Source organism: Dipodomys spectabilis, unplaced genomic scaffold (genome assembly GCF_019054845.1).
Source record: "Dipodomys spectabilis isolate Male_0828 unplaced genomic scaffold, ASM1905484v1 ptg000486l, whole genome shotgun sequence".
Lineage (NCBI taxonomy): Eukaryota > Metazoa > Chordata > Mammalia > Rodentia > Heteromyidae > Dipodomys > Dipodomys spectabilis.
This window is the reverse complement of record NW_024871163.1, coordinates 109,197-135,523: the sequence shown is the minus strand read 5'-3', so window position 1 is coordinate 135,523 and position 26,327 is coordinate 109,197. Positions and strand designations below refer to the sequence as shown.

At 50.4% G+C, this 26,327-nt stretch overlaps 1 protein-coding gene across 3 annotated transcripts in view; it reads left to right on the top strand.

Annotated features, from left to right (window-relative positions):
* Positions 1–230: 230 nt before the first annotated feature.
* Brf1 (BRF1 RNA polymerase III transcription initiation factor subunit) overlaps positions 231–26,327 on the top strand; it is a 72,184-nt gene continuing 46,087 nt past the window's right edge. For all 3 annotated transcript variants that reach the window (XM_042669143.1, XM_042669141.1, XM_042669140.1), the window contains exons 1-3: positions 231–442; positions 19,200–19,280; positions 21,947–22,120. In XM_042669143.1, coding sequence (XP_042525077.1) covers positions 259–442; positions 19,200–19,280; positions 21,947–22,120 — 439 coding nt within the window. In that variant the 5' untranslated portion in view covers positions 231–258. The remainder of the gene's footprint in view (positions 443–19,199; positions 19,281–21,946; positions 22,121–26,327) is intronic.

The following is a 26,327-nucleotide window of genomic DNA, read 5'->3' as shown; positions in this document are numbered from 1 at the left end:
CGGCGCGGCAGACGCCGGTTCGAGTCCTCGCGTCCTCCGCGGCCCCAGTGGTTTTCCTTATCCCTCAGGGGCAGCGGTTGCGGGCGGCGCGGCCTGGGCGCGCGCGGCGAATCTGCCGCTGCGGAACGGCAGGCGCGGAGCGGGAGGCCTCGCGAGAGTGCGGCGCGGCCGGACGCGGCCCGGCGGACCTGGCGCGCTGAGGGCCGCGGGCCGAGCGCGGGGCAGCCGGGCGGGCCGGGCGCGCCCCGCGGCCGCACCATGACGGGCCGCGTGTGCCGCGGCTGCGGCGGCACCGACATCGAGCTGGACGCGGCGCGCGGCGACGCCGTGTGCACCGGGTGCGGCTCGGTGCTCGAGGACAACATCATCGTGTCGGAGGTGCAGTTCGTGGAGAACAGCGGCGGCGGCTCGTCGGCCGTGGGCCAGTTCGTGTCTCTGGACGGTGCGTCCCGCGGCGCGGGGGCCGGGGCCGGCGGGGAGCCGCGGCACAGCGCGCGCAGCCGGGCCGGGGGCGCGCCGCGCGACGACGCAGCCCGCCCCCCGCGAGGGGCCGGCGTCCCGGGGACCGGCGTCGGGCAGGCTCGCTCCGGGGCCGCCGCCGCGGCCTTCCTCCGGGCACTCGGACCGCTGCGTGGCTCTGTCCGGGGACCCACGGCCCCGCGGGGCTCCGCTCGCCGGCACCGGAGGTGGCGCGTCGGGGCGCCGTCCGCTCGTGGCGGCTCCCCCGCGTCTGGCTTCGCGGTCGAGCCCCGCGCGGCCCCCGCGCCTGTCTCCCGCTTTACGTTCCTCTGCCTTTGTTTCCCCGCGGGGTGCGGGGGTCCACCCGGGGCTCAGGCGCTGTGATGCTTTGTCTTCCTTGAAATGTGCGTCCCGTTTCCAGGTAAACTCGTCTGTCCGGGCTCCGAGCCTCGAACCCAGGCCGGGCCCCACCACCGGCCGCGGCGCGCGCGAGGGCCGCCAGGGCCACAGGAGCGGCGGCCGCCGGCGGCTTCTCGGCTTCGCTCTGGCCCGAGCTTTTTGCCCTGGTGTGCTGCCCTCCTGGAGCCTCGCTGCAGTGGAGTTTTTCTCTCGCGTGGGGACAGCCTGCTGTCTGCAGCCTTTGCTTTGACCGGGGTCCTAGGCCACACCTGTCTGGGGCTGCTGCTGAGACTTTCACGGTCACCACTGTATTTCCCTGTTTACATTTATGTTGCCCTTTTATTTTTGGTGTTGGTTCTGAGGCTTGAACTCAGGAGGCCTGGGTGCTGTTCCTTAGATTTTCCCCTCGAGGCTAGTCACTCTAAGGCTTGGGCCACACCTCCACTTCTGGCTTTTTGAAGAGCCTCACAGACTTTTCCTGTCCAGGCTGCCTTCAAATTGTGATCTCAGCCTTATATCTCACCTTCCTGGGTAGCTGGGATTACATACAGTGTGAGCTACTTGTGCCTGGCTTTATGTTGTTTTGAATTCAGATAGTATGAGCCCTTCAACTTTATTCTTCCCTATCAAAGTAGTAGTTTTCCCCTTTACTTTTAGAGTTAAGTTCGTGTTTTCTTTTTTTTAGTCCTTGGGATGGAACCCTGGGCCTTCACATGCTAGGCAAGTGCTTTGCAACTGACTGCATCTCCAGCCCGTTTCCATTGATTTATATGTGATAGCATGCCACCGGTAAACTTGCTAGATCTACTTGCTAGTCCTAGGAATTTCTTATGGACTGCCTGGGGTTTATTTACATAGAAATCTGTGTCTATAGAGACTTTTTTGCCCCCCTTTGTCTCTTTTGCCCCAAATGGGACTTTTTTTGGGGGAGGGGGGGGAATTCGGTCGTGGGGCCTGAACTCTGGGCCTGGGCGCTGTCCCTCAGCTCTTCAGCTCAAGGCTACCGCTCTACCACTTGAGCCACAGCGCCACTTCCAGCTTTTTCCTTTTTGCTCATGTGGTGCTGAGGAACTGAACCCAGGGCCTCATGCATGTAAGGCAAGCGCTCTACCACTGAGCCACCTTCCCACCCCTTTGTTCTGAATCTTAGAAGCATTCAATCTCTTTTAGTCAGTGGGATGTTGGAAATAGGTTCTTGGAGCCTGCATTTATTTCATCCGTAAACTTGAGGAAGTTCCTTTTGCTGAGGTTTCCCACCCCCCTACTGGGGTTTGAACTTGTCCTTGTGATTGCTAGACAGATGGACTCCCCTTTTAACACGCTTCCCCCCCACCCTTTTTTTTTTTGGTTGTGGGGCTTGAACTCTGGGCGTGGGCACTGTCCCTCAGCTCTTCAGCTCAAGGTGAGCACTCTACCTCTTGAACCACAGCACCACTTCCAGTTTTCTGGTGGTTAATTGGAGATAAGAGTCTCACAGGCTTCCTTGTCTGAGCTAGCTTTGAACCACGATTCTCAGATCTCAGCTTCTGAGCAGCTGGAATTTCAGGTGTGAGCAACCAGTGTCCAGGGGAACACACTCCTTTTTGTTGATGTTTTTTGTTTTAGTCTTTTTTCAGGAGGGTAGAGTTTTTGCCTAGGGTTGGACTCAGACTGTGAGCTTTGGATCCACTCCTCCCTCATAGCTGGGATCATAGGCACACCATGCCTGGCTTATTGACTGGGATGGGGAAAGGGCCTCACTTTTTGGCTGTACTGGCATGGAACTGTGATTCTCCCAAATAGCTGGAATTACAGGAATAAACTACTGCATTCAGCCTTGCTGAGGCTTTTTTTTTCTTCTTTTCTAAAATTATCTTTAAGTACAAAGGGGTTTCAATTTACCATGGCAGCTTCTTATAAGTACAATGCATCTTAATCAATGTCACTTTTTTTTTTTTTTGGTCCAGTCGTGGGGCCTGAACTCTGGGCTTGGGCGCTGTCCCTCAGCTCTTCAGCTCAAGGCTAGCACTATACCACTTGAGCCACAGCGCCACTTCTGGCTTTTTTCTTTTTGCTTCTTTTTGTGGTGTGCTGAGGAATCGAACCCAGGGCCTCATGCATGTAAGGCAAGTGCTCTATCACTGGGCCACCTTCCCAAGCCCCTCAATGTCACTTTTTAAATTATTCTCCCCCATCTGTCTCAACTCCATCCAGCTCAAGTAATACATATACATTGAATATTAACACTGTTCACCTACTCTCCTCTCTTCATTCATCTGACCCCTTTTCCCCTTCACACGCTCCCTGTACCCTCTAAAAGCATGTTTTAGATTCCTGGTATTTGTTTGTTAATTGTAAGTTAATTGTACACTCTTGGAATCCTCTCCTGTGTATACCATACTTTAGTCTATATCTATCTATCTATCTAGATATATATATATATGTGTGTGTGTGCCATATGCATATGTATGCTATAGTGTGTGTGCGTGTGTGTGTGCATGTGCATGTGCGCTCGTGCCATTCCTGGGGACCTTCCCAGCCCTCTCACTCTTTTTTTTTTTTAATTCTTTTTTTTATTGTGAAAATACTGTACAGAGGGGTTACAATTACATAGGCAAGATAATGAGTACATTTCTTTTTTTTTTTTTTTTTTGGTCGGCTGTGGGGCTTGAACTCTGGGCCTGGGCGCTGTCCCTCAGCTCTTCAGCTCAAGGCGAGCGCTCTACCACTTGAGCTACAGCGCCACTTCTGGTTTTCTGGTGGTTTATTGGAGATCGGAGTCTCACGGTCTCTCCTGCCCGGGCTGGCTTTGAACCGCGATCCTCAGATCTCAGCCTCACGAGTAGCTAGGATTACAGGCGTGAGCCACCAGCGCCTGGCTATGAGTACATTTCTTATCAAGCATTGTAGCCTCCTCCTTTGTTTCCCCTCCCCGCCCCCCCAGCCCTCCTCCCCCCCTCACTCTTTTTTATACCCTCACATTTTACTGCTTGAGCTACACCTCCACTTCTGACTTTTTGCTCATTAATTGGAGATTAGAATGGATTTGTCTGCTTGGGTTGGCTTTCAGTCTTAATCCTCAGATGTTAACCTCCTAAGTAGCTAGGATTATAGGGGTGAGCCACTTATGCCCAGTCGAAGGTTTTTTTTTTTTTTTTTTGGTTGTTGTTGGTCATGGGGCTTGAACTCTAAATCTGGGCACTGTCCCTGAGCTCTTCAGCTCAAGGCTAGCGCTTTACCACTTGAGCCACAGAACCACTTCTGGTTTTCTGGTGGCTTATTGGAGATAAGAGTCTCATGGACTCTCTGACCGGGCTGGCTCTGAACCATGATCCTCAGATCTCAGCCTCCTGAGTAGCTAGGATTATAGGAGTGACCACCAGCGTCCAGCTCCAAGGGATTTTGTTTTTGTTTTTGTTTTGTTTTATATTAAGGTTTGGGAAGATTTTTCAAAAAAAAAATATTTTTTGCCTGTCCTGGGGCTTGAACTCAGGGCCTGGTCACTGCCCCTGAGCTTTGCACAAGGTTAGTATTCTTACCACTTGAGCCACAGGCCACTTCAGGCCTTTTCTGTTTATGTGGTACTGAGAAATCCAACCCAGGGCTTCACGCATGCTAGGCAAGCTCTCTACCATGAGCCCACATTCCCAGCCCCCAAAAGATATTTTTATTGTTATTATTAAGGTGTTGTATAAGTCAGCTAATGAGTACAACTCTTTTTCGGTCAGTCTTAGGACTTAAACTCTGGGCCTGGGCTGTTCCTAAGCTCTCTTTGCTAAAGGCTAGTACTCTATCACTTTGAGCCACAGCTCCACTTCTGGTTTTCTGGTGGTTTATTGGAGATAAGAGTCTCCTGGACATTTCTTCCCAGACTGGCTTTGAACCATAATCCTCAGATCTCAGCCTCCTGAGTAGCTAGGATTACATGTGTGAGCCATCTGAATACAACTTTTTTTGGACAGAGTCACCCCTTCCTTCATGTTTCCCCAGTTTCCACCTGTGGTCTCTGCCCACAAGTTTCATAGTTCATTTTCCATGTACTGCACATGAATACCATAACCACATTTGTTTACCCTTCCTCCATTTCTGTGTCCCCCCTCCCCTGCCTAAAAAGACAAACAAAAACAGCAACAAAAATACTTATATCTTCATTTCCTTGAATTTGTTTCAATAATAGTATTTTAAGTATTCAGAGGACTTACACCTTTGGATTCCTCCCTTAAAGTATCCTCCTTCGGTCTGACTTTGTGAATGCTAGAGTCCTGTATAGGTTATCATGTCCGGTTGTATTTTAGATCCAGCTTCTTCATAGGAGATAAAACATGTGCCATTTGTCTCTGGGCTTGGCTTTCCTCGCTTAGCATGACTTGTTCTAGGTCCATCCTTTTTCCTGTAATGACATCATGTTGTTCTTATGGATGAGTAAAATTCCATCATGTGTAGGAACCACTTTTGTTTTAATCCACTCAACTGTTGTAGGGCATTTAGGCTATTGTGAATATTGCAGCAATGAACATGGATATGCAAGCCTCTTCACTGTATCTTGACTTATGATGTTCTGGGTACATGTCTAAGAGTGGCTGGGTCATGGGAAAGTTCTCTTTTTTGTCAGTTGTGGGGCCTGAACTTGGCCTGGGCGCTATCCTTCAGCTCGTCAGCTCAAGGTTAGCACTCTACCACTTGAGACACAGTACCACTCCCAGCTTTTTTTTTCTGCTTATGTGGTGCTGAGGAATCGAGCTCAGGGCCTCATGCATGCAAGGCAAGCACTCTACCCATGAGCCACCTTCTCAGCCCCGGAAAGTTCTATGTGTAGTTTTCTGAGGAACCTCCAGACTTGTCCAGAGTGGTTGTACTAGTTTACATTGGTTTGGGAAAATCTTTATTGCCTGTTGCCCTGTGGAAGCACTGACAAGGTTGAAAGAGGCATCTTGTCCACTTCTGAAGAATCACATAGCTAGTTTAATGCTTCTTATCATGACTAGTCTGAATAAACCATATTCCATACTCCCATGCCAAGCAAAAAGTAAAGCCAGGCACTGGTGGCTCATGCTTGTAATCCTAGCTACTCGGAAGGCTTAGATCTGAGGATTGTGGTTCAGAGCCAGTCTGGACAGGCAAGTCTATGCAACTCTTTTATCTCCAGTTAACCACTAGAAAAACAAACAACAACAAAACCCCCCACAAGAAATGGAAGTAGAGCTATGGCTCAAGGCTCAAAGTTGTTATAGCCACTAGCCTTGAGCAAAAGAAGCTCGAGAACAGTGCCCAGGCCCCGAGTTCAAGCCTCAGGACTGGAAAACAAAAACAAGTTATCTTAGCTGGTGCCAGTGGTTCATGCCTATAATCCTAGGAACCCAAAAGGCTGAGATCTGAGGATTGTGATTTGAAGCCAGCCCAGACAGGAAAGTGTGAGACCCTTCCTTCCTTCCTTCCTTCCTTCCTTCCTTTGTTCCTTTCTTCCTTTCTTCCTTTCTTTCTTAATTGTGAAAATACTGTACAGAGGGGTCACAATTACATGAGCAAGGCAATGAGTACGTTTCTTATCAAGCATTGTTGCCTTCTCCTTTGTTTCCCCTTCCCATCATTTACCATCTCCCCCCCCCCCCCCACCCCCCCGCCTTATTTCAGATTAACCACCAAGAAGCTGTGGCTTAAGTGGTAGAACATTAGCCTTGGGAAAAGAAACTCAGGGACAGTGCCTAGGCCCTGAATTCAAGTCGCAGGTCTGGCACGTGCGCGTGCGTAGATATGCATGTGTGTGCAAACACATAATTGCAAAAATAAACTGAATAAGTTATCTTGGTAGCAGACATATAAGGCTTCCCACAGGAAGGTCCTGTCCTAGGTGTGCCTCTTGGTCTGGTGACAGCATGTTGCTCTCACCATACTTCTTGAGTGTAAGAGCAGGTGGTGTGGAATAGATGTGGAGTAAGCTCCTCCTACCATGCACATACACAGACTCATCCATACGCACACGCACAGCGTACTCCTTCTCCAGCAGAACTAGTGCCAGGCCCCAGGTATCAGGAATCCTGCCACCACCTATGCAGGGAAGAGCAGGGCCCTAGTTGGTTCTGCACAGTGTGTACCAGAAATTTGCACATCAGGTAATCTGGCTCAGGGGTATTGGCAGAAGAAGCTTAAGGACTCTTAGCCCCAGAGAGGGAGCCTTAGCAACCAACCATCAGGGCCCTGGGAAGGCCTGTGGCCATGGGTTCTTAGCCCATGGGGGCAATTCAAGTTGTGCCTGGGAGATATCTGTTCCGTACCTTCCCTCTGTGTCCCAAGTGCCCTCCTCATAGGATCATGAAACTGGTGACTTGTTAGTTTCCTATTCTCAGGCGAGTGCCCAGTACTCTTTGCTCAGCTCACTTCCCCCAGCAGCATTGGCTGGCTGCATTCTAAGCTTTAAGGTCACTATCTATATTCCTACGTGTTCTTGCTTATTGAGATATAAGCTGGATACTTAATAGAGCTAGCTTCAATATGTAACTTGAGACCTCAATCAGGATAGGTGCTCAGCATCTGTAGGAGGAAGGTCCTGCCTGCAGAAATCACCCCACCTGTGCCTTGGTATCTGAGGCCTTTCCAAACACAATGTTTGCTAATGGAGGGGGTAGGAATCTGAGGACCACAGCCCAGCATAGTTGAATGCAAGGTGGTGGGTAGTCTGGAGAGGTCTGTGCCACTGAATAAGAAGCTGGGCAAACCTGTGTGTGTGTGTGTGTGTGTGTGTGTGTGTGTGTGTGTGTGTGTACGTGTGTGTACGTGTGTGTACGTGTGTGTATGTGTATGTAAGCAAAGAAGGGCTTCCCCAAACTGCATGTACCCTGGATCCTTCTTCTGTGGTTGGATGGTTGACCCCAGACTCTGGGCCCTCTAAGAGTCACTACACTCACACTCTAGGGAGTCCCCATATTAGGTACTCTGTGCTCATGACTCCTCAGGGCTCCTGCCTCTGCTGGGAGCAGCAAATCTCTACTGTCAGAACACATGGGGGTCTATAAGAATATTTCTTTCTTTCTTTCTTTTTTTTTTTTATTGTTGGTGATGGGGCTTCAATTCTGGGCCTGAGTGCTGTCCCTCAGCTCTTCAGCTCAAGGTGAAAGCTCTACCACTTGAGCCACAGTGCCACTTCTGGTTTTCTGGTGGTTAATTGGAGATAAGAGTTTCACGGGTGGGCGCTGGTGGCTCATGCCTGTAATCCTAGCTACTCAGGAGGCTGAAATCTGAGGCTCTCGTTTCAAAGCCAGCCGGGGCAGGAAAGTCCATGAGACATCTCCAATCAACCACTCAGAAAACAGGAAGTGGTGCTGTGGCTCAAGTGGTAGAGCACTCACTTGAGCTGAAGAGCTGAGGGACAGCGCCCAGGCCCAGAGTTCAAGCCCCAGGACCGACCAAAAAAAAAAAAAAAAGTTTCACGGCCCCGCTGGCTTTGAACTGCGATCCTCAGATATCATCCTCTTGAGTAGCTAGGGTGACAGGTGTGGCTTGTAAAAGTATTTCTTAATGGTTCTCATAATCAATTGTTTTCCTCATTTATGATGCAAAGGATGGGGATTCCAAGGCCTCTTGGGCTCCACAGTGCCACCTAGACTGGCAAAAGTGTGTTGTAGGGGGAATGCATAGCTGTATAGGAAGGTAGAGGTCTTGAGCCACATATATACTCTGCTGTTGGACCCTCATGATCAGCTCTGCCCAACTCTGACAAGCCAGATGAATTCCAGGGACACTGAGAAGGGGACTTTTTTGGGGGGTGCTGGTATTAGTCGTGAACTTTAGGTTTTGTACTCTAACTGAGCTTTACTGCTCAGATACCATTGTACCTTTTGATCCATGTCTGGAGTTCTGGCTTGTGGCTTGTTAATTGGAGATAAGAGTCTCTGGGCCTGGGCCCCTGTTGCTTATACCTATAATCCTAGCTACTCAAGAGCCTGAGATCTGAGGATCATGGTTTAAAGCCAGCCTAGGCAGGAAAGTCTGTGACACTCTTATCTCCAATTAACCACCTGAAAACTGGAAGTGGCGCTCTGGCTCAAAGTGGTAGAGCACTAGCTTTGAGTGAAAAAGCTCAGGGATAGTGCCCTGGCCTAAGTTCAAGCCCCACAGCTGACAAAATAAAAAGTCTCTTGGATTTGTCTGTGCTAGCTTTGAACCATAATTTTCATATCTCAGCCTCTTGAGTAGCTAGGATGATAAGGTATGAGCCATTATCTCTTGGCTTTGGTATTAGGATTTGGGTCTGGTCGTGGGGCTTGAACTCTGGGCCTGGGCACTGTCCCTCAGCTCTTCAGTTCAAGGTTAGCGCTCTACCACTTGAGCCACAGTGCCACTTCCTGCTTTTTTCTTTTTCTTTTTTTGGGTCCGGTCTTGGGGCCTGAACTCTGGGCCTGGGCACTGTCCCTCAGCTCTTCAGCTCAAGGCTAGTGCTCTACCACTTGAGCCACAGCGCCACTTCCGGCTTTTTTCTTTTTGCTTATGTGGTGCTGAGGAATCAAACCCAGGGCCTCAGGCATGCAAGGCAAGCGCTCTACCACTGAGCTACCTTCCCAGCCCCTGGTATTAGGATTTGAACTCAATGCTTTGTACTTGCTCAGCTTGCTTGTTCAGCTGCCACTCTAGCACTTGAGCCATGCCTTCTACTCATATTTTTGCTGGCTGGTTTTGTTTTTTGTTTCTTGGACTTTCTTCCTGGGCTGATATTTGTTGTTGTTGCTTGTGGGGGCTGAATTCCGGGCCTGGGCACTGTCCGTCAGCTCTTCAGCTCAAGATGAGCACTCTACTGCTTGAGCCATAGTGCCACTTCTGGTTTTCTAGTGGTTATTGGAGGTAAGAGTCTCATGGACTTTCCTGCCTGGGCTGGCTTTGAACCGAGATCCTCAGATCTTAGCCTCCTGAGTAGCTAGGATTACAGGTGTGAGCCACCGGCACCTGGCTGGGCTGATCTTGAACGATGATTTTCTGGATCTTAGTCTCCTGAGTAGCCAGGATTACATGTATGAACCACTTGGTACCTATTGCAATCAGAATATTTATTTATTTATTTTATTTTATTTCTTGGTTGTGGGGTTTGAACTCAGGGCCTGAGCACTGCCTCTGAGCTTTTTTGCTCAAGGCTAGTGCTCTGCCACTTTGAGCTACAATACTATTTGGTTAATTGGAGATAAGAGTCTCCTTAGACTTTCCTGCCCTGGGCTGGCTTTGAACTGTGAACCTCACATCTCAGCTTCCTGAGTAGACAGGATTACAGGCGTGAGCCACTAGCACCTGGCAACAAAACAACTTTTAATGTCTGCAGACTCCTTCAAGTTAAGGCATCTGTAAGTGCTGTGTTTTCAGGTATGATCAGTTAGGTACCCAAGACCCCTCTATGACAGATGCTCCTGTGCTGGGGGTGTGAAAAGCTTGCTGCCTCAACCCTGGAAGGGGGACTCAGGAGAGAAGTGGTTCTGTCTGTTGGGGAATTCTCTACCGTGAAGGGTCTGTCCAGTAGTCCAGCATGTGTCTGAGGCCTGTCACCAAAGCTGAGTGTGGGCCTCTCGATCTTTTTTTGTTTTTGTCGGTCCTGGGGCTTGAAATCTGGGCCTGGGCACTGTTGTTCAGCTTAAGGAGAGCGCTCAACCATTTGAGCCGCAGTACCACTTCCGGTTTTCCAGTGGTTTATTGGAGGTAAGAGTCTCACAGACTTTCCTGCCTGGGCTGGCTTTGAACCGTGATCTTCAGATCTCAGCCTCCCAAGTAGCTAGGATGACAGGCATGAGCCACAGGCACCCGGCTGGGCCTCTCAATCTTGACATATCCTAGTTTTTAGTTTAGAAGGCTTGGGATCTCTTATTTCTATTCTGCGGCTCCTCAGAGCCTCACCATACCCTGGTGAAAGACAAGTGCCGGCCTGATCTCTGGATGAGAGATGGGTTGAAAAGGTGTCACTTCTGCCTTGCTGTACACTCCCAGGCCTCTGTGACTATGCTGTGCTCACTACTCATAGATATATCTTGAGAAATTGGGGTGTCACAAAGGAATAAGGAAGACAACTCAGAAGGAACTTGATAAGGCAAAGCTTAGTTCTGCAGAAGGGTGCGCCATCAGTCAAAATCCACCAAGCAATCCCACAGAGCAGACACGCTGCTCCCCTGTTATCCCTAGCCCAGCAGGTCCTGCCCCTCTGCTCAGATTAGATGGGCTCAGGCTTACAGTCTGCAAAAGGATATGGCTTAATTAACAGGAAGAGGATATAACAAAATTTTAATCAGTAAGGGCCAAGCTACCTGGCAAGCAGGGACTTTTCAGAAAAACAATTCCCATAAGATTGCCAGAAAGGAAGCGACCCATTTTAATTTAAAAGTTTTTCTCATACTACTCACCAACTCTTCAACACTGGGCCCTCTGAGAAGAAACAGTGGGTCCTGCAGTTGTCCAGCTGCTTGTCCGTGGTGTTCCCATGCCACTCCTTGTAGCTTGCATTTGGCACTGCTGTGATCTCTGCGGATGTCCTCAGCAGGCTTCTCTGGTGGAACTCACCATGGTCTTGTTAAGCCTTCTTTGGTTGTGTACATGAGTGGTGAATTCAGCTGCAGGTCTGGCCATATTTTTCTCTCTTCTGTACTGCTCACCTTGGTATTAGACAGCTGGAAGTATTAATAGTCAGTTGTGGGGCTTGAACTTTGCCTGGGCACTGTCCCTGAGCACTTTTGCTCAAGGCGAGTGCTCTACCAGTTTGAGCTACAGCTCTACTTCCCGTTTCCTGGTGGTAAATTGGAGATGAGTTTCATGGAGGTTACTGCCTAGGCTGGCTATGAACTGAGATCCTCTTATATCCTCCGCCTCCTGAGTAACTAGGATTATGGGCATGAACCACTAGTTCTTGGCCTCTGGATGCCTTTAAAAGGACAGCAACAGCAGCAACAGAAGCCCTCGGTTAAGTTAAATCAACACATAGTTCATGAAGAGCCTACGAGTTGACAGGTGCTGCGTGAGGGCCTAACTGGAGCTGAAGGTACCTGGTCCCTCTTCTTGATCTGGTTTAGCACAGAGGATATGGCACTGTATACCCAGAGTAGCCAGCCTGTGACAAAGCCTTGCTGTCTTGGTTGTGCAAACCTCAGCACCTTTGGCTCCTTCGGGGCTCTTTTCTGGTGGCCTGGAATTTAAAGTCCCTCTCCTCTGTCCATGATAGGGCAGTATGTTTGTTATAGAAACGTATAGAAAATACCAAATGTTAGCTGCACATAATAGGGCACACCTATAATCTCAGAATATTTGGAGGCAGTTGCAAGACGGTAAACACATGGCTCAGGGCTGGGAAGGTGGCTCAGTGATAGAGTGCTTGCCTTGCATGCCTGAGGCCCTGGGTTCGATTCCTCAGCACCACATAAGCGAAAAAAAAAAAGCCAGAAGTGGCGCTGTGACTCAAGTAGTAGAGTGCTAGCCTTGAGCTGAAGAGCTGAGGGACAGTGCCCAGGCCTAGAGTTCAGGCCTCATGACCGGATCCCCCCCCCTCCCCAAAAAACAAACAAACAAAAAAACATGGCTCAGTGGTACAGTGTTTGCCTAGCATGCATGAAGCCTTGGTTTCCATTCCTTAGTACTACATACACAGAAGAACCCGGAAGTGGTGCTGTGGCTTACTTAGGTGGTTGAGTATTAGCCTTGAGCAAAAGAAGCTCAGAAACAGTGCCCAGCCACTGAGTTCAAGCCCCAGGACTGGCAAAAAAAAAAAAAAAAAACATGTTTAGAGAAGTAGAGCACATCTGAAGGACAAGTATTGCTAGTGGGTGTTTCTAGCCCAAGGTTACACAGCCTTTCTTCTTTCACACTTCAGGGAGCCCAAGTGTGAGCCCATATCTCAGCCTCAGCATGCTGAGATTTGCTGAGTAAGTGCTTTTATACCACCATGAATGCTCTGGGCTGCACGTGCCTGATGGGGTCAGGGGGACGCGACAGTCATGAGGCTGCTCCCAGAGCAGGCGCACCCAGAGCCAGCCCCGGCATGGCCGCTGGAGTGTTGGGCACTTGGGTTCCTTTCAAAGTGGGAGAGCAGGGTGGCGGGGGTGGGGGGAGGGGGAGGTGTCCAGGGAGGGGGAGGTGGTGTGCATGTGGAGGTGGCAGTGACTTGGTAGCTGTGCAAGGTGTTCCGGGTGGAGCCGATGGAACAGGTTGAGGGATAAAGACACTGAATTAAACAACTGAAGTTGAAGTCACCATGTTGTTTAACATGGCATTTCTTTATGGTCATGTCCTGTCAGGAGACCCCCCAGCTGTCCTCTCTGTCTCTGAGCTAGAAAAGTGGCTAGAATGGAGGTAACTGTCCTTGGACAGTGGCCTTTATGCTTTGATCAGTGTCCGTTAGTTATTTGTTATTTGACTTTTATTGAAAGCATATATCCACTTACACTGGGGCAACAGAGCAATCCTTCTCTTCCTTTTCTTTTTAAACAGTAATAGTTGGGCTGGGCGTCAGTGGCTCACACCTGTAACATTAGCTACTCAGGAAGACTGAGACCTGAGTGAGTGTAACAGTTTGAAGCCAGCTTGGGCAGGAAAGCCCACGAGACTCTCATGTCCTATAGATGTAAAAAAAGATGGAAGTGCTAGAGTGCTAGTCTTGAGTTATAGAGGCTCAGGCTGGGAAGGTGGCTCAGTGGTAGAGTGCTTGCCTCACATGCATGAGGCCCTGGGTTCAATTCCTCAGCACCACATAAACAGAAAAGGCTGAGAGTGGCGCTGTGGCTCAAGTGGTAGAATGCTAGCCTTGAGCAAAAGAAGCTCAAGGAGAGTGCCCAGACCCTGAGTTCAAGCCCTAGGACTGGCACGCACAAACAAGTTGGAGGGGTATATATTGGAAAGAAGCTGCTATTGTGTGGTGTTGTTATAGTGACTACAAATGTTCGTGATCTTAAGTAAATTTCCTTTATCTGAAAGATTTCAAATGTAAAAATCACAACATTGAAGAAACTACTACCCCCCCAAAAAAAGAACGGTGATATAGACAGTGAGGTGGGTGGGACACAGTGACAGTGACAGGTGGGACGCAGTGACAGTGACAGGTGGGTGGGACGCAGTGACAGTGACAGGTGGGATGCAGTGGCAGTGACGGGTGGGTGGGACGGAGTGACAGTGACAGGTGGGTGGGACGCAGTGGCAGTGACAGGTGGGTGGGACGCAGTGACAGTGACAGGTGGGTGGGACGCAGTGGCAGTGACAGGTGGGTGGGACGCAGTGACAGTGACAGGTGGGACGCAGTGACAGTGACAGTGACAGGTGGGTGGGACGCAGTGGCAGTGACAGGTGGGTGGGACGCAGTGACAGTGACAGGTGGGACGCAGTGACAGTGACAGTGACAGGTGGGTGGGACGCAGTGGCAGTGACAGGTGGGTGGGACGCAGTGGCAGTGACAGGTGGGTGGGACGCAGTGACAGTGACAGGTGGGACGCAGTGGCAGTGACAGGTGGGATGCAGTGACAGTGACAGGTGGGTGGGACGCAGTGGCAGTGACAGGTGGGACGCAGTGGCAGTGACAGGTGGGACGCAGTGGCAGTGACAGGTGGGTGGGACGCAGTGGCAGTGACAGGTGGGACGCAGTGGCAGTGACAGGTGGGACGCAGTGACAGTGACAGGTGGGAAGCAGTGGCAGTGACAGGTGGGTGGGACGCAGTGGCAGTGACAGGTGGGACGCAGTGGCAGTGACAGGTGGGTGGGACGCAGTGACAGTGACAGGTGGGAAGCAGTGGCAGTGACGGGTGGGTGGGACGCAGTGACAGTGACAGGTGGGACGCAGTGGCAGTGACGGGTGGGTGGGACGCAGTGACAGTGACAGGTGGGACGCAGTGGCAGTGACGGGTGGGTGGGACGCAGTGACAGTGACAGGTGGGACGCAGTGGCAGTGACGGGTGGGTGGGACGCAGTGACAGTGACAGGTGGGAAGCAGTGGCAGTGACGGGTGGGTGGGACGCAGTGACAGTGACAGGTGGGACGCAGTGACAGTGACAGGTGGGACGCAGTGACAGTGACAGGTGGGTGGGACGCAGTGACAGTGACAGGTGGGAAGCAGTGGCAGTGACAGGTGGGTGGGACGCAGTGACAGTGACAGGTGGGACGCAGTGGCAGTGACGGGTGGGTGGGACGCAGTGACAGTGACAGGTAGGATGCAGTGGCAGTGACAGGTGGGTGGGACGCAGTGACAGTGACAGGTGGGACGCAGTGGCAGTGACAGGTGGGTGGGACGCAGTGACAGTGACAGGTGGGAAGCAGTGGCAGTGACAGGTGGGTGGGACGCAGTGACAGTGACAGGTGGGACGCAGTGACAGTGACAGTGACAGGTGGGTGGGACGCAGTGGCAGTGACAGGTGGGTGGGACGCAGTGGCAGTGACGGTTGGGTGGGACGCAGTGACAGTGACAGGTGGGACGCAGTGACAGTGACAGGTGGGTGGGACGCAGTGACAGTGACAGGTGGGACGCAGTGGCAGTGACAGGTGGGTGGGACGCAGTGACAGTGACAGGTGGGAAGCAGTGGCAGTGACAGGTGGGTGGGACGCAGTGACAGTGACAGGTGGGACGCAGTGGCAGTGACGGGTGGGTGGGACGCAGTGACAGTGACAGGTGGGATGCAGTGGCAGTGACAGGTGGGTGGGACGCAGTGGCAGTGACAGGTGGGTGGGACGCAGTGACAGTGACAGGTGGGACGCAGTGACAGTGACAGTGACAGGTGGGTGGGACGCAGTGACAGTGACAGGTGGGACGCAGTGGCAGTGACAGGTGGGATGCAGTGGCAGTGACAGGTGGGTGGGACGCAGTGGCAGTGACAGGTGGGAAGCAGTGGCAGTGACAGGTGGGTGGGACGCAGTGGCAGTGACAGGTGGGTGGGACGCAGTGGCAGTGACAGGTGGGACGCAGTGGCAGTGACAGGTGGGTGGGACGCAGTGACAGTGACAGGTGGGAAGCAGTGGCAGTGACGGGTGGGTGGGACGCAGTGACAGTGACAGGTGGGACGCAGTGACAGTGACAGGTGGGACGCAGTGGCAGTGACGGGTGGGTGGGACGCAGTGACAGTGACAGGTGGGAAGCAGTGGCAGTGACAGGTGGGTGGGACGCAGTGACAGTGACAGGTGGGACGCAGTGACAGTGACAGGTGGGTGGGACGCAGTGACAGTGACAGGTGGGAAGCAGTGGCAGTGACAGGTGGGTGGGACACAGTGGCAGTGACAGGTGGGAAGCAGTGGCAGTGACAGGTGGGTGGGACGCAGTGGCAGTGACAGGTGGGTGGGACGCAGTGGCAGTGACAGGTGGGACGCAGTGACAGTGACAGGTGGGTGGGACGCAGTGACAGTGACAGGTGGGAAGCAGTGGCAGTGACGGGTGGGACGCAGTGACAGTGACAGGTGGGAAGCAGTGGCAGTGACGGGTGGGATGCAGTGACAGTGACAGGTGGGACGCAGTGGCAGTGACGGGTGGGACGCAGTGACAGTGACAGGTGGGACGCAGTGGCAGTGACGGGTGGGACGCAGTGACAGTGACAGGTGGGAAGCAGTGGCAGTGACAGGTGGGTGGGACGCAGTGACAGTGACAGGTGGGACGCAGTGGCAGTGACGGGTGGGTGGGACGCAGTGACAGTGACAGGTGGGATGCAGTGGCAGTGACAGGTGGGTGGGACGCAGTGACAGTGACAGGTGGGTGGGACGCAGTGACAGTGACAGGTGGGTGGGACGCAGTGGCAGTGACAGGTGGGTGGGACGCAGTGGCAGTGACAGGTGGGTGGGACGCAGTGACAGTGACAGTGACAGGTGGGTGGGACGCAGTGGCAGTGACAGGTGGGTGGAGATGCAGTGACAGTGACAGGTGGGTGGGACGCAGTGACAGTGACAGGTGGGTGGGACGCAGTGACAGTGACAGGTGGGTGGGACGCAGTGACAGGTGGGTGGAGATGCAGTGTTACATGTTTGTGTTGGAACCAGGTGGACCAGGTCTTCCCTGGGCCCTGCAGTGGCCCCAGGACACTGGCCTCTCTACTTGATCCCTTCTTCAGAAGTCTCCTGGTCTCCCTCACCGCAAACCATGTCCCACTGATCCCTGCCCCAGATCCTTGAAGGCAATGGACTTGTGGGATTTAGAAATGTGTTACTTGTTACAGCAGCGTATAATGCGTAGCTCCCTGGTTGCGGCACTTGAACTCTGCTCCTGGTCCCACTGAGCGGTTGAGTTCATTCCCTCACTACACCACCATGATGCTGGGACTCCGCAGCACTCTGCTGCAGATGGAGGAGGGCTGTGGGCTCCAGAGAGGCTGGCACCCTACTCAGCTCTGCTTGCAGGCCAGCCTCATGCTCATGACTAGAGCTGCCCAGCGAGGCCCACACATCGTTCTTTCTCTCTCCTTCGTTCCTTCCTTCGTTCCGTCGTTCCTTCTTTTTTTTCCTTCCTTTCTTTCTTCTTTCCTTCCTTCCTTTCTTTCCTTCCTTTCTTCCTTCCTTCCTTTCTTTCTTTCTTTCTCTCTCTCTCTCTCTCTCTCTCTCTTTCTTTCTTTCTTTCTTTCTGTGCTAGTCCTGGGATTTAAACACAGAGCCTGGGTGTTATCCCTGAGCCTTTGTACTCAAGGCTTGGTGTTCTACTACTTGAGCCATAGCTCCATCCACTTCCAGCTTTTTTCATGGTTAATTGGAGATAAGAGTCTCATAGACTTCCTGTCCAGGCTAGCTTCAAACTGTGATCCTCAGATCTCAGCCTTCAGAGTAGCTGGGATAACAGGCATGAACCACTGGCACCTGGCTCCATACATTGTTCTTTTCAAAATTTCTTTGGTACTCTTAATTTTTTTTTTTTTTTTTTGTGGGTCGTGGAGCTTGAACTCTGGGCCTGGGTGGTGTCCCTCAGCTCTTCAGCTCAAGGTGAGCACTCTACCATTTGAGCCACAGCATCCCTTGTGATTTTCTAGTGGTTTATTGGAAATAAGAGTCTCATGGACTTTCCTGCCCAGGCTGGCTTTGAACTGTGATCCTCAGATCTCAGCCTCCTGATCTCTAGGATGACAGGTGTGAGCCACCAATGCCCAGCTTAATTCCTTTCTTTTTTTGGTCGGTCTTGGGACTTGAACTCTGGGCCTGGGCGCTGTCCCTCAGCTCTAGGCTAGCGCTCTACCACTTGAGCCACAGCACCACTTCCGGTTTTCTGGTAGTTCATTGGAGATAAGAGTCTCAATGCCTTTCTTGCCTGGGCTTGCTTTGAACCGTAATCCTCAGATCTCAGCCTCCTGAGTAGCTAGGATGACAGGTGTGAGCCACTAGAGCCTGGCTAATTCTTTTTTTTTTTTTTTATTGTAAAGCTACTATACAGAGGGTTACAGTTACATGAGTGAGGTTATGAGTACACTTCCTCTTGAACATTGTTTAATTCTTTTTGTTTAGAGTAGTTTTGCCAGCCTTTTAGAGAGCCTTATTAGTACCTGTTTGGCATCCAGTTGTATCTACAGATAATCCCGAGACTGTGCCTGCTGTGTAGTGACTGCCCTGTGGTGGCTGCCTCCTGCCTGGCACAAGGTCCCCGCTGATAGAGGTGGCGCCTTATACTGTTGGCACAGGGCTGTCCTCAGCCCTGTCTTCTGTACTTCCTTTGACTCTGTCACTCCTGCATTTACAGTTCTTTCCACTGTGTCCCTGTGACTGGCTCTGCATGCTCAGCTCCCTCATCAGGCTGAGGTTTTGTGCATGTGCCCCTCACCATAGAAAGAAGCCCAGTGTTCTGCTTAGATTTTGTCACAAATGTGATGGTTGCCTAAGGCCACTGCCTGCAGGACAGGAGGCTCATTCTGGCTCATACTTGAACGTGTGCCCACCTGAAGATCAGGCTTCCGTGGCAGGTTCATAGAGTGACACGCAAGCCAGATGCTGGGCTTGCTGTCAGTTGTAAGCTATCACTCTCGTGGGCAAGTCATGGACAAGTGAGTGGAAATGTGGATGATACCCCCTGGCGACTGGTTAGACAAGGGCTCCAGGGCCTCACAGGAATGATCCCTTCACTCCAGGTGCTGTAGTCCAGCAGGAAATCACTGTGCAAGCATAACATGTCTTAATGGCTGGTTGTGGAATATGAGCACCATCCACACAGTCAGGCACACCTTCCTACCATGGGGAGGTTCTAAGCGATAGTGCTCCGCTGGGACTTGAACGTTAGGAACACATAGGTGGACATGGACTACTTTTGGCTCCAGCTTGCAGCCACATCTGTTGGCGAGGCAAGGAAAGGGGCTTCTTTGCATGGCCTGCATCTCTTCCCTGCATGAATGCTGGTCTCTGCTTTGTACTGCATGCAGTGAAAGGCTACCTGAGTTTTCTCTACAGGCTCCACTAATCTGTCTTTCTGTTTCCAGGTGCTGGTAAGACCCCAACCCTAGGCGGTGGCTTCCATGTGAACTTGGGGAAGGAGTCAAGAGCACAGACACTGCAAAACGGTATTACCCACTAGGGACAGAGCTGACCCTGCAGTGGGGCCAGGAGTTGGGGTTGCGCTGCTAAGGGTGAGGTCAGACCAGGCCTCATCTACTGCTTCTGGTCCTATAGCTTCTGCCCCATCTCATCCCCAGCCTTACTTCCTGTTTTTTTCACATCCTGCTTCCTGTGAAGCCGGTGGCTAGTCAAACTCCTGAAGGAGTTGCTTCTTGAGCCCCCTTCCATCATCAGTGCCCTGGCATCCTGCAGGTTCTACTACCATCACCAGAGGAGGTCCCTGGACCCTACCATTGCCCACATTGTTCCTGATGTCTGTGGATATAAGTATGGGATCAATAAGTTTATAGCAATTTGACATGACAGTGATGTTTTTATTGTTTCCCTTTGTGAATGAATTCCAATCAAAAAAGCAAAAAAGTTTTTTTGGTCAGTTTTGGGCTTGAACTTTGGACCTGGGCGCTGTCCCTCAGCTCTTCATCTCAAGGCTAGTGCTCTACTACTTGAGCCACAGCACCACTTCTGGCTTTTTCTGTTTATATGGTGCTGAGTAATCAAACCCAGGGCCTCAAACATGTGAGGCAAGCATTCTACCACTGAGCCACCTTCCTGACTAGAGGTTCTTGAAGTATGTGTTCATAAGGGTGTTCAGGGATACAGCAAGGTGGGCTCTATCTGCGTGGTTCATCTCCAACCTGGCAGACCACATACCGTAGGTGTGGTACTTACTGCCTTTGGGCAGTGGTTATAGTTAGTGAGGCTTGTGTCTGTGAGTAGCTAGCTAGTCCACAAGTCCTTATCAAAGAAACCAGGAAACCATACTTAATACACTTAATATTTTGTGACGTGGATCTGCTAGGCACCACAGGAGTGAGTCTGGAATCCAAAGAGCTCTGGTAGTACTAGAAAGTCCATGGTTGCCTTTCTTGGCATTCTAATGTTGACCCTGTCATAGATTTCTCTTAGACCCTAGGGTCTCCTGTCTGGAGAAGGCTTTTCTGCCCATGTAGTGGATATAGATGTGAGGCCTGTGCAGAATGCCAATACTGCTGGTGTCAGCAGCTCTCCACCTAAGTCCCTCTACTGCTGGCTCTGGCTGGTTCTGCCCTGCATTTTGATCTGAGTGCAAGAGGCCTTGCTAGGGACAGTGCCTTTCTCCCTCTCCGAATGCTGTCTGTTGGACTGAAGGTATTGCTCCTTCAAGAAGGGGTATGTACACAGACGGGGCCATTCCAGCTATCTGACTGGCTGGCAGTTTCTAAACGGTTTGTTACCTTCAAGTTCACTTGGGATTGTGTACATCCTTCTTGTTGTGCCCTCCCTTTGCAGGTGTGCACAGAGTGGCTCATTAGGCTGTTTCTTTCTTTAGGTAAGGCCATTGCCTCTTGGAGGTTAGCTAGCCTGACAGCTGTTCAAGGCTAGACTGGGCAGAGGGCCCAACTGGGAGGGTAGGGTGGTCTGGCCTGGCTGGCCCCTGTGCTGTGGGGAAGCAGTTCTACCTAGGCTTATAGCTTTGGGAGAAGGAGCATTTCTATCACAGTGATGGAAAACCACAAAATAGCACCAGGCCAACCAGCCCAAACAGATTTCTGCCAGATACCCAGTCTTCATTAGTCCCTGACAAAGGAACACTCAGCCACTTAACAGATTTGTTTTGAAGCATGATATGGGAGGAATAAGATTTCATAGCATGTGAAAACTGTAAGAAATCCATGATTCAGCCGGGGGCCAGTGGTGCATGCCATAATCCTAGCTACTCAGGTGGCTGAGATCTGAGGATTGCTGTTCGAAGCCAACCCAGGTAGAAAAGTCCATGAGGCTTTTTTTTGGCCGGTTATGGGACTTGAACTCTGGGCCTGGGTGCTATCCCTCAGCTTTTCAGCTCAAGCGAGCAAGCGCTCTACCACTTGAACCACAGCACCACTTCTGGTTCTCTGAGTGGTTTATTGGAGATAAGAGTTTCATGGACTTTTCTGCCTGGGCTGGCTTTGAACTGGGATCCTCAGATCTCAACCTCCTGAGTAGCTAGGATTACAGGAGTGAGCCACTGATGCCCGGCTCCAGGAGACTCTTATCTCCAAATAACTAATAAAAAGCTAGAAAGTGGAGCTGTAGTAGAGTAGTAGAGCATTAGCCTGAACAAAAAAGCTCAAGGACCACAACTAGGTCCTGATTTCAAGCCTTAAGACTAGCATCAAAAAGGGAAACGAAGGAAGGAAGGAAGGAATCAATCAATCAATCAATCAATCCACGTTTCAGCAGCCATTAAAAAAAATTGATTGAGCCAGTGGCTCACACCTGTAATCCTAGCTATTCAGGAGGCTGAAATTTGAGGATTGCAGTTCAAAGCCAGCCTAGGCATGAAAGTCCATAAGACTTATCTCCAGTTAACCACCAGAAAACTGGAAGTGGCACTGTGGCTCAAGTGGTAGAGTGCTCAACTTGAGCTAAAGAGCTGAGGGACAGCGCCCAGATCTAGAGTTCAAGTCCACGACTGACAGTTTTTTTTTTTTTTTATGGAATTCATTCACAAAGTGAATTTAGAAATGTAAGAGACAAAGGTAAATTTGTATTCTTAAATTACTATAGTAGTCCTTTGATTCTTATGCTTTTAATTGAATACTGCAATTGAGCGGCGATGTTTGGATAAAGTTACCCATTTATGTCCTAGGGCGACGCCACATCCACCACCTGGGGAGCCAGCTGCAACTGAACCAGCACTGTCTGGACACAGCCTTCAACTTCTTCAAGATGGCTGTGAGCAAGCATCTGACCCGAGGCCGGAAGATGGCGCACGTGGTTGCCGCCTGCCTCTACCTGGTCTGCCGCACAGAAGGCACACCGCGTATCCTTGCTTTGGTGTTCCCTTGTGTGGATTTGGCAGCTTTACTTAGCAACAGATACCATATTAGATACGTGGTCTGATGAGTGCAGGGCTTCCTTCCCCACAGCCTGTATCGGCCTCTAGATACCAGGCTCAGGACTTTCTTCTTCCTCATGGACTGACTTGAACTTGGGCACTGTTTTTGGTGTTGTGTGGTTTGAGGAGTTGAAATACTGCTGCTGATTTTGGTGTACTCAGGCTGGGCTCCATGTCCTTGTGACTTTGGGTGATATAAAAGGAGGGAATACCTTACGGTGTCTGGCCTCCCGTCCTGTCCCTTTGCCTTCTTGAGGGGACAGGCACATAAGGATATGTGAGCATATCCTTTGCTGAGCATCTAGTAATGAGCTCTATAGGTACATGAGCACTTCTTCTGGTCCTTTCCAACCTGTTCATCTTCTATTGTCCACTATCCAGGCCTGTCATGCATGGGCTGTTTGGTCTGATCTCCCTGGTTCACACCTTCCTTATTTTGTGGGGCATCTTCTTTGAAAGCTCTTTAGAAAGAGACCTGCTTCAACCTTTGTACATCTAAAAATGCAGCGTTGTCCCAGCTCCTTGTTCCCAGGTGCTTGGTTCAGGGTTGGGGCTCTCTGAGCCTGAGCTCTTCATGTGGGACTGTACTGCTGCTTGTTTTTTTTTTTTTGGTCGGTTGTGGGGCCTGAACTCTAGGCGCTGTCCTTCAGCTCTTCAGCTCAGGGTTAAGCCACAGCACCACTTGCGGCTTTTTCTGTGTATGTAATGCTGCGGAATCGAATCCAGGGCAAGGCAAGCACTCTACCACTGAGCCATCTTCCTGGCCCCACACTGCTGCTTTGAGGCCTGGGCATCTTCTCCCGAGTGGGCTCTCCTTGCCCTGCTTCCTGCCTTGAGCTTGTATTGGATCCCATGATTCCTGCCTGGGCTTTCCTTTAGTCGCTCTGCGTGCCTACCAAGGGCCTTGGGAGCACTTTGCTTCCTTTACTTCCGTGTTGGCTTTGGGTAGTTCCTAGATGTTTCTTCCCAACAGAGGAGAAATTTTTGCTTTCATGAAATGTTTTTTTTTTTTTTTTTACTTCAAAGAACTCTTTATGTGCTTGGAATAGTTCTTCTTTTCTCACTCTTCATGGGTATGTCATTTTCTTACCTTGTAGGAGGTAGTGTTTGAGCTCTCATCCCTTGAGTCTCTGCTTTTCTGAGTTGCTCTGTCCAGGGGTCTCTGTGACATGTGACCATGAGATGTTGTGGTGTGCTGGAAGTGTGATGTGTATCTCCTTCCATGTTTGATTCACACTGCTTGTAGAATACCTGGTCCTGGGCTGGGAAGGTGGCTCAGTGGTAGAGTGTTCACCTAGCATGCATAAGGCCCTGGGTTCAATTCCCCAGCACCACATACACAGAAAAAAAATAATAAAATTATTAAAAAAAAAAATACCTGGTCCTCTGGGAGTCCTTCCTTTTAGATGGGGCGCACCCTCAACCCCCTTCCCATTTGTCTTGCCAACTCCCAACCACTCTGATACTTACCTCTGTTGGTGGGACATGGAAAGTCCTGGGCTGTGAGTCACAATGTGGTGATGAGGACGGGACGTGTGGCCCTGCCCCAGAGAGGCATCTCAGGATTCTTCTTGTACCCAGTTCAGTCCAGGAAGCCCTTGTTCAGAAGATTAAGGGTGGGCTGGGAATGTGGCTTAGTGGTACAGTGCTTGCCTAGTATGCATGAAGCCTGCCCTAGGTTCTGTTCCACAGTACCACATAAACAGAAAAGGCCCAAGTGGCTCTGTGGCTCAAGTGGTAAGAGCACTAGCTTTAGCAAAAGAAGCTCTGGGACAGTGCTCACACCCTGAGTTTAAACCCCAGGACTGGCAAAAAAAAAAAAAGATTAAGGACAAGCTCATTTCTTCCCCTCCTCTCTACCTATTATTACCATCAAAGTATGTCTAACACAGTCCTAAGAGGACCATTCACAGTACTAGGGCTCTACCCCTTCCAATCTCTATCACTCTCCTAGAAAAGCTGAGTTCCACCAGACCTTACCCTAGAGAAAATCTGTTCTTGTTAGGTGGGCCACGGGTGGGGCAGGGGTTGGCAAGGCTAAGAACGATCAGCTATCTAGGGCCTTTCTTTGTGCTCAAGCACTTACCTGAACTCTCATCCATTTTAGGTTTCCCATTGTTGCTGGATGACAGGCCAGTCTACCCTGTACAGCTTCTCTGGGTTGCGATGGAATCTTCTGGACTTTCAGCTTAGAGTGCCGGGAGCCATGAGTCTCTCATTCACAACTCCTATGTATTTTAGAATGAAAGGTGCATGCCACTGCCAGTGATGATTTGAGAAGGAGTCTGGCAAACTTTTCTGCCTGGGCTAGGATAGATCTTCACTTCCATGTTCAGTCTTCCAAGTAGCTAGGATTATATCAACACCTAATTGTAGTTTGCCTTTTTTTGGCAAGGACTGGGCAGGCTGTTATGGCTTGGTGACTATGATAGATCGTCCTCTTGCCAGGAGATTCCCCGGCTCGCCCTGCCTGGGGAAGAAACACTGCCCACTTCTTCAAGGATAGTGGATTTAAACTTTCTTTCTTTGTCGGTCATGGGTTTGAACTTAGGACCTAGGTACTATCCCTGTGCTCTTGCTCAAGACTAGCACTCTATCACTTTGAGCCATAGTGCCACTCCCAGTTTTCAGGTAGTTAATTGGAGATAAGAGTCTTATGGACTTTTTTTCCTGGGCTGGCTTTGAACTGTGGTTCTCAGGTCTCAGCCTCCTGAGAAGCTAGGATTACAGGTGTGAGCCACCAATGCCCAGCTAGATTTTAACTTTTTGAGTGGATAGATGCTCAAATGTCCAGTAGCCATCATCAGACATAAAGAAGTTGCCTTGTCATACCTCCGAAAGACTAACACGTAAAGGGCTGTCTGTACTCAGTATTGGATCCCAGGCCTGCAGACTAGCAGGCCTACTTGTGCCCACCTTATGGTCAGCAGTTTGGCTGTACTCAGCCTTTAGAGCTGAGCATTTCAGCAGTAGTGAACTGGATACAGCATCATGTCCATCATCTGGGCAAACAGATGCCCCAGGGTTCTTTGTTTGTCCTGGGAAAATTACCCTTGCATTCTTGGCTGCTTTTCTAGCCCATCAGTAGCATTTTTTGAGCAGAAACTCGTTATTTCATTTAAACCTAATTATCCATCCTTTCCTTTGTGAGTAGTGTTTTTGTGTCCTAAGAAATCTTTGCAACAGGACTCAAGAATTAAAGGACCGCTTCTTACTTTGTCCCATTGTTTTTAGATGATTCTTATGTTCTTGACCCCACATATGGTATATACATGTGTACATCTGAGGGAAGCTTGGAGGAAGGCACAGAATCAGAGGAAAATGGGTGAAAAAAATATAGCAGAGGGGCCCATCAGCTGTATTGGACATTGATGAAAGTGAACTAAGCAACACAAGGGCAGCGATGGGAGGGAGGGAATGAGTGAGAAAGAGGGAACAGCTTACATTAAGCAAAAGGAAAGAAATGTACATATCACCCAACGTGGAAGAAATAGTTATATTGTCAAAGTTCATAGAGTTCATAAGCTTCGTATTGTCAAAGTTCATAGAGTTCATAAGTTTCATAGACCAAAATAATAACAGTTTGCCTTGTGAAGGTTAGAATGTGTTTGTTACTTTAGCTAAGTATCACTATCCCGCAATACTGTGAAATTTATGTAATCACTTAATCACAATAAAGAAATGAAAAAAAAAAAATCCTTTGCAGCCAGGTGCTGGTGCCTCATGCCTGTAATCCTAGCTACTCAGAGGCTAAGATCTGAGGATCGCAGGTTGAAGCTAGCCCAGGCAAGAAAGTCCACGAGACTCTTTATCTCCAGTTAGTCACAGGAAAAGCTGCAAGTGGCGCTGTGGCTCAAGTAGTAGAACACTAGCTCTTAGCAAAAGAAGCTCAGGGACAGTGCTCAGGCCCTGAGTTTAAGCCCCAGGACCAGGGGGAAAATAAACAAACCCTTTCCTTCTCACCTGGTGTCCAGTTGAGGTGGTACCTGTTTCTGGAGAGCCTCTCCCATCCCACTGTTTTGTGGACCCTGTAAATATATGTCTGTTGCCAGGACTTGGGCCCTTGTTCTGTTTGCTCAAACTTATGTAATACCAGGCTTCTGGTGCTTGAACTTAGGGACTAAAGTACTGT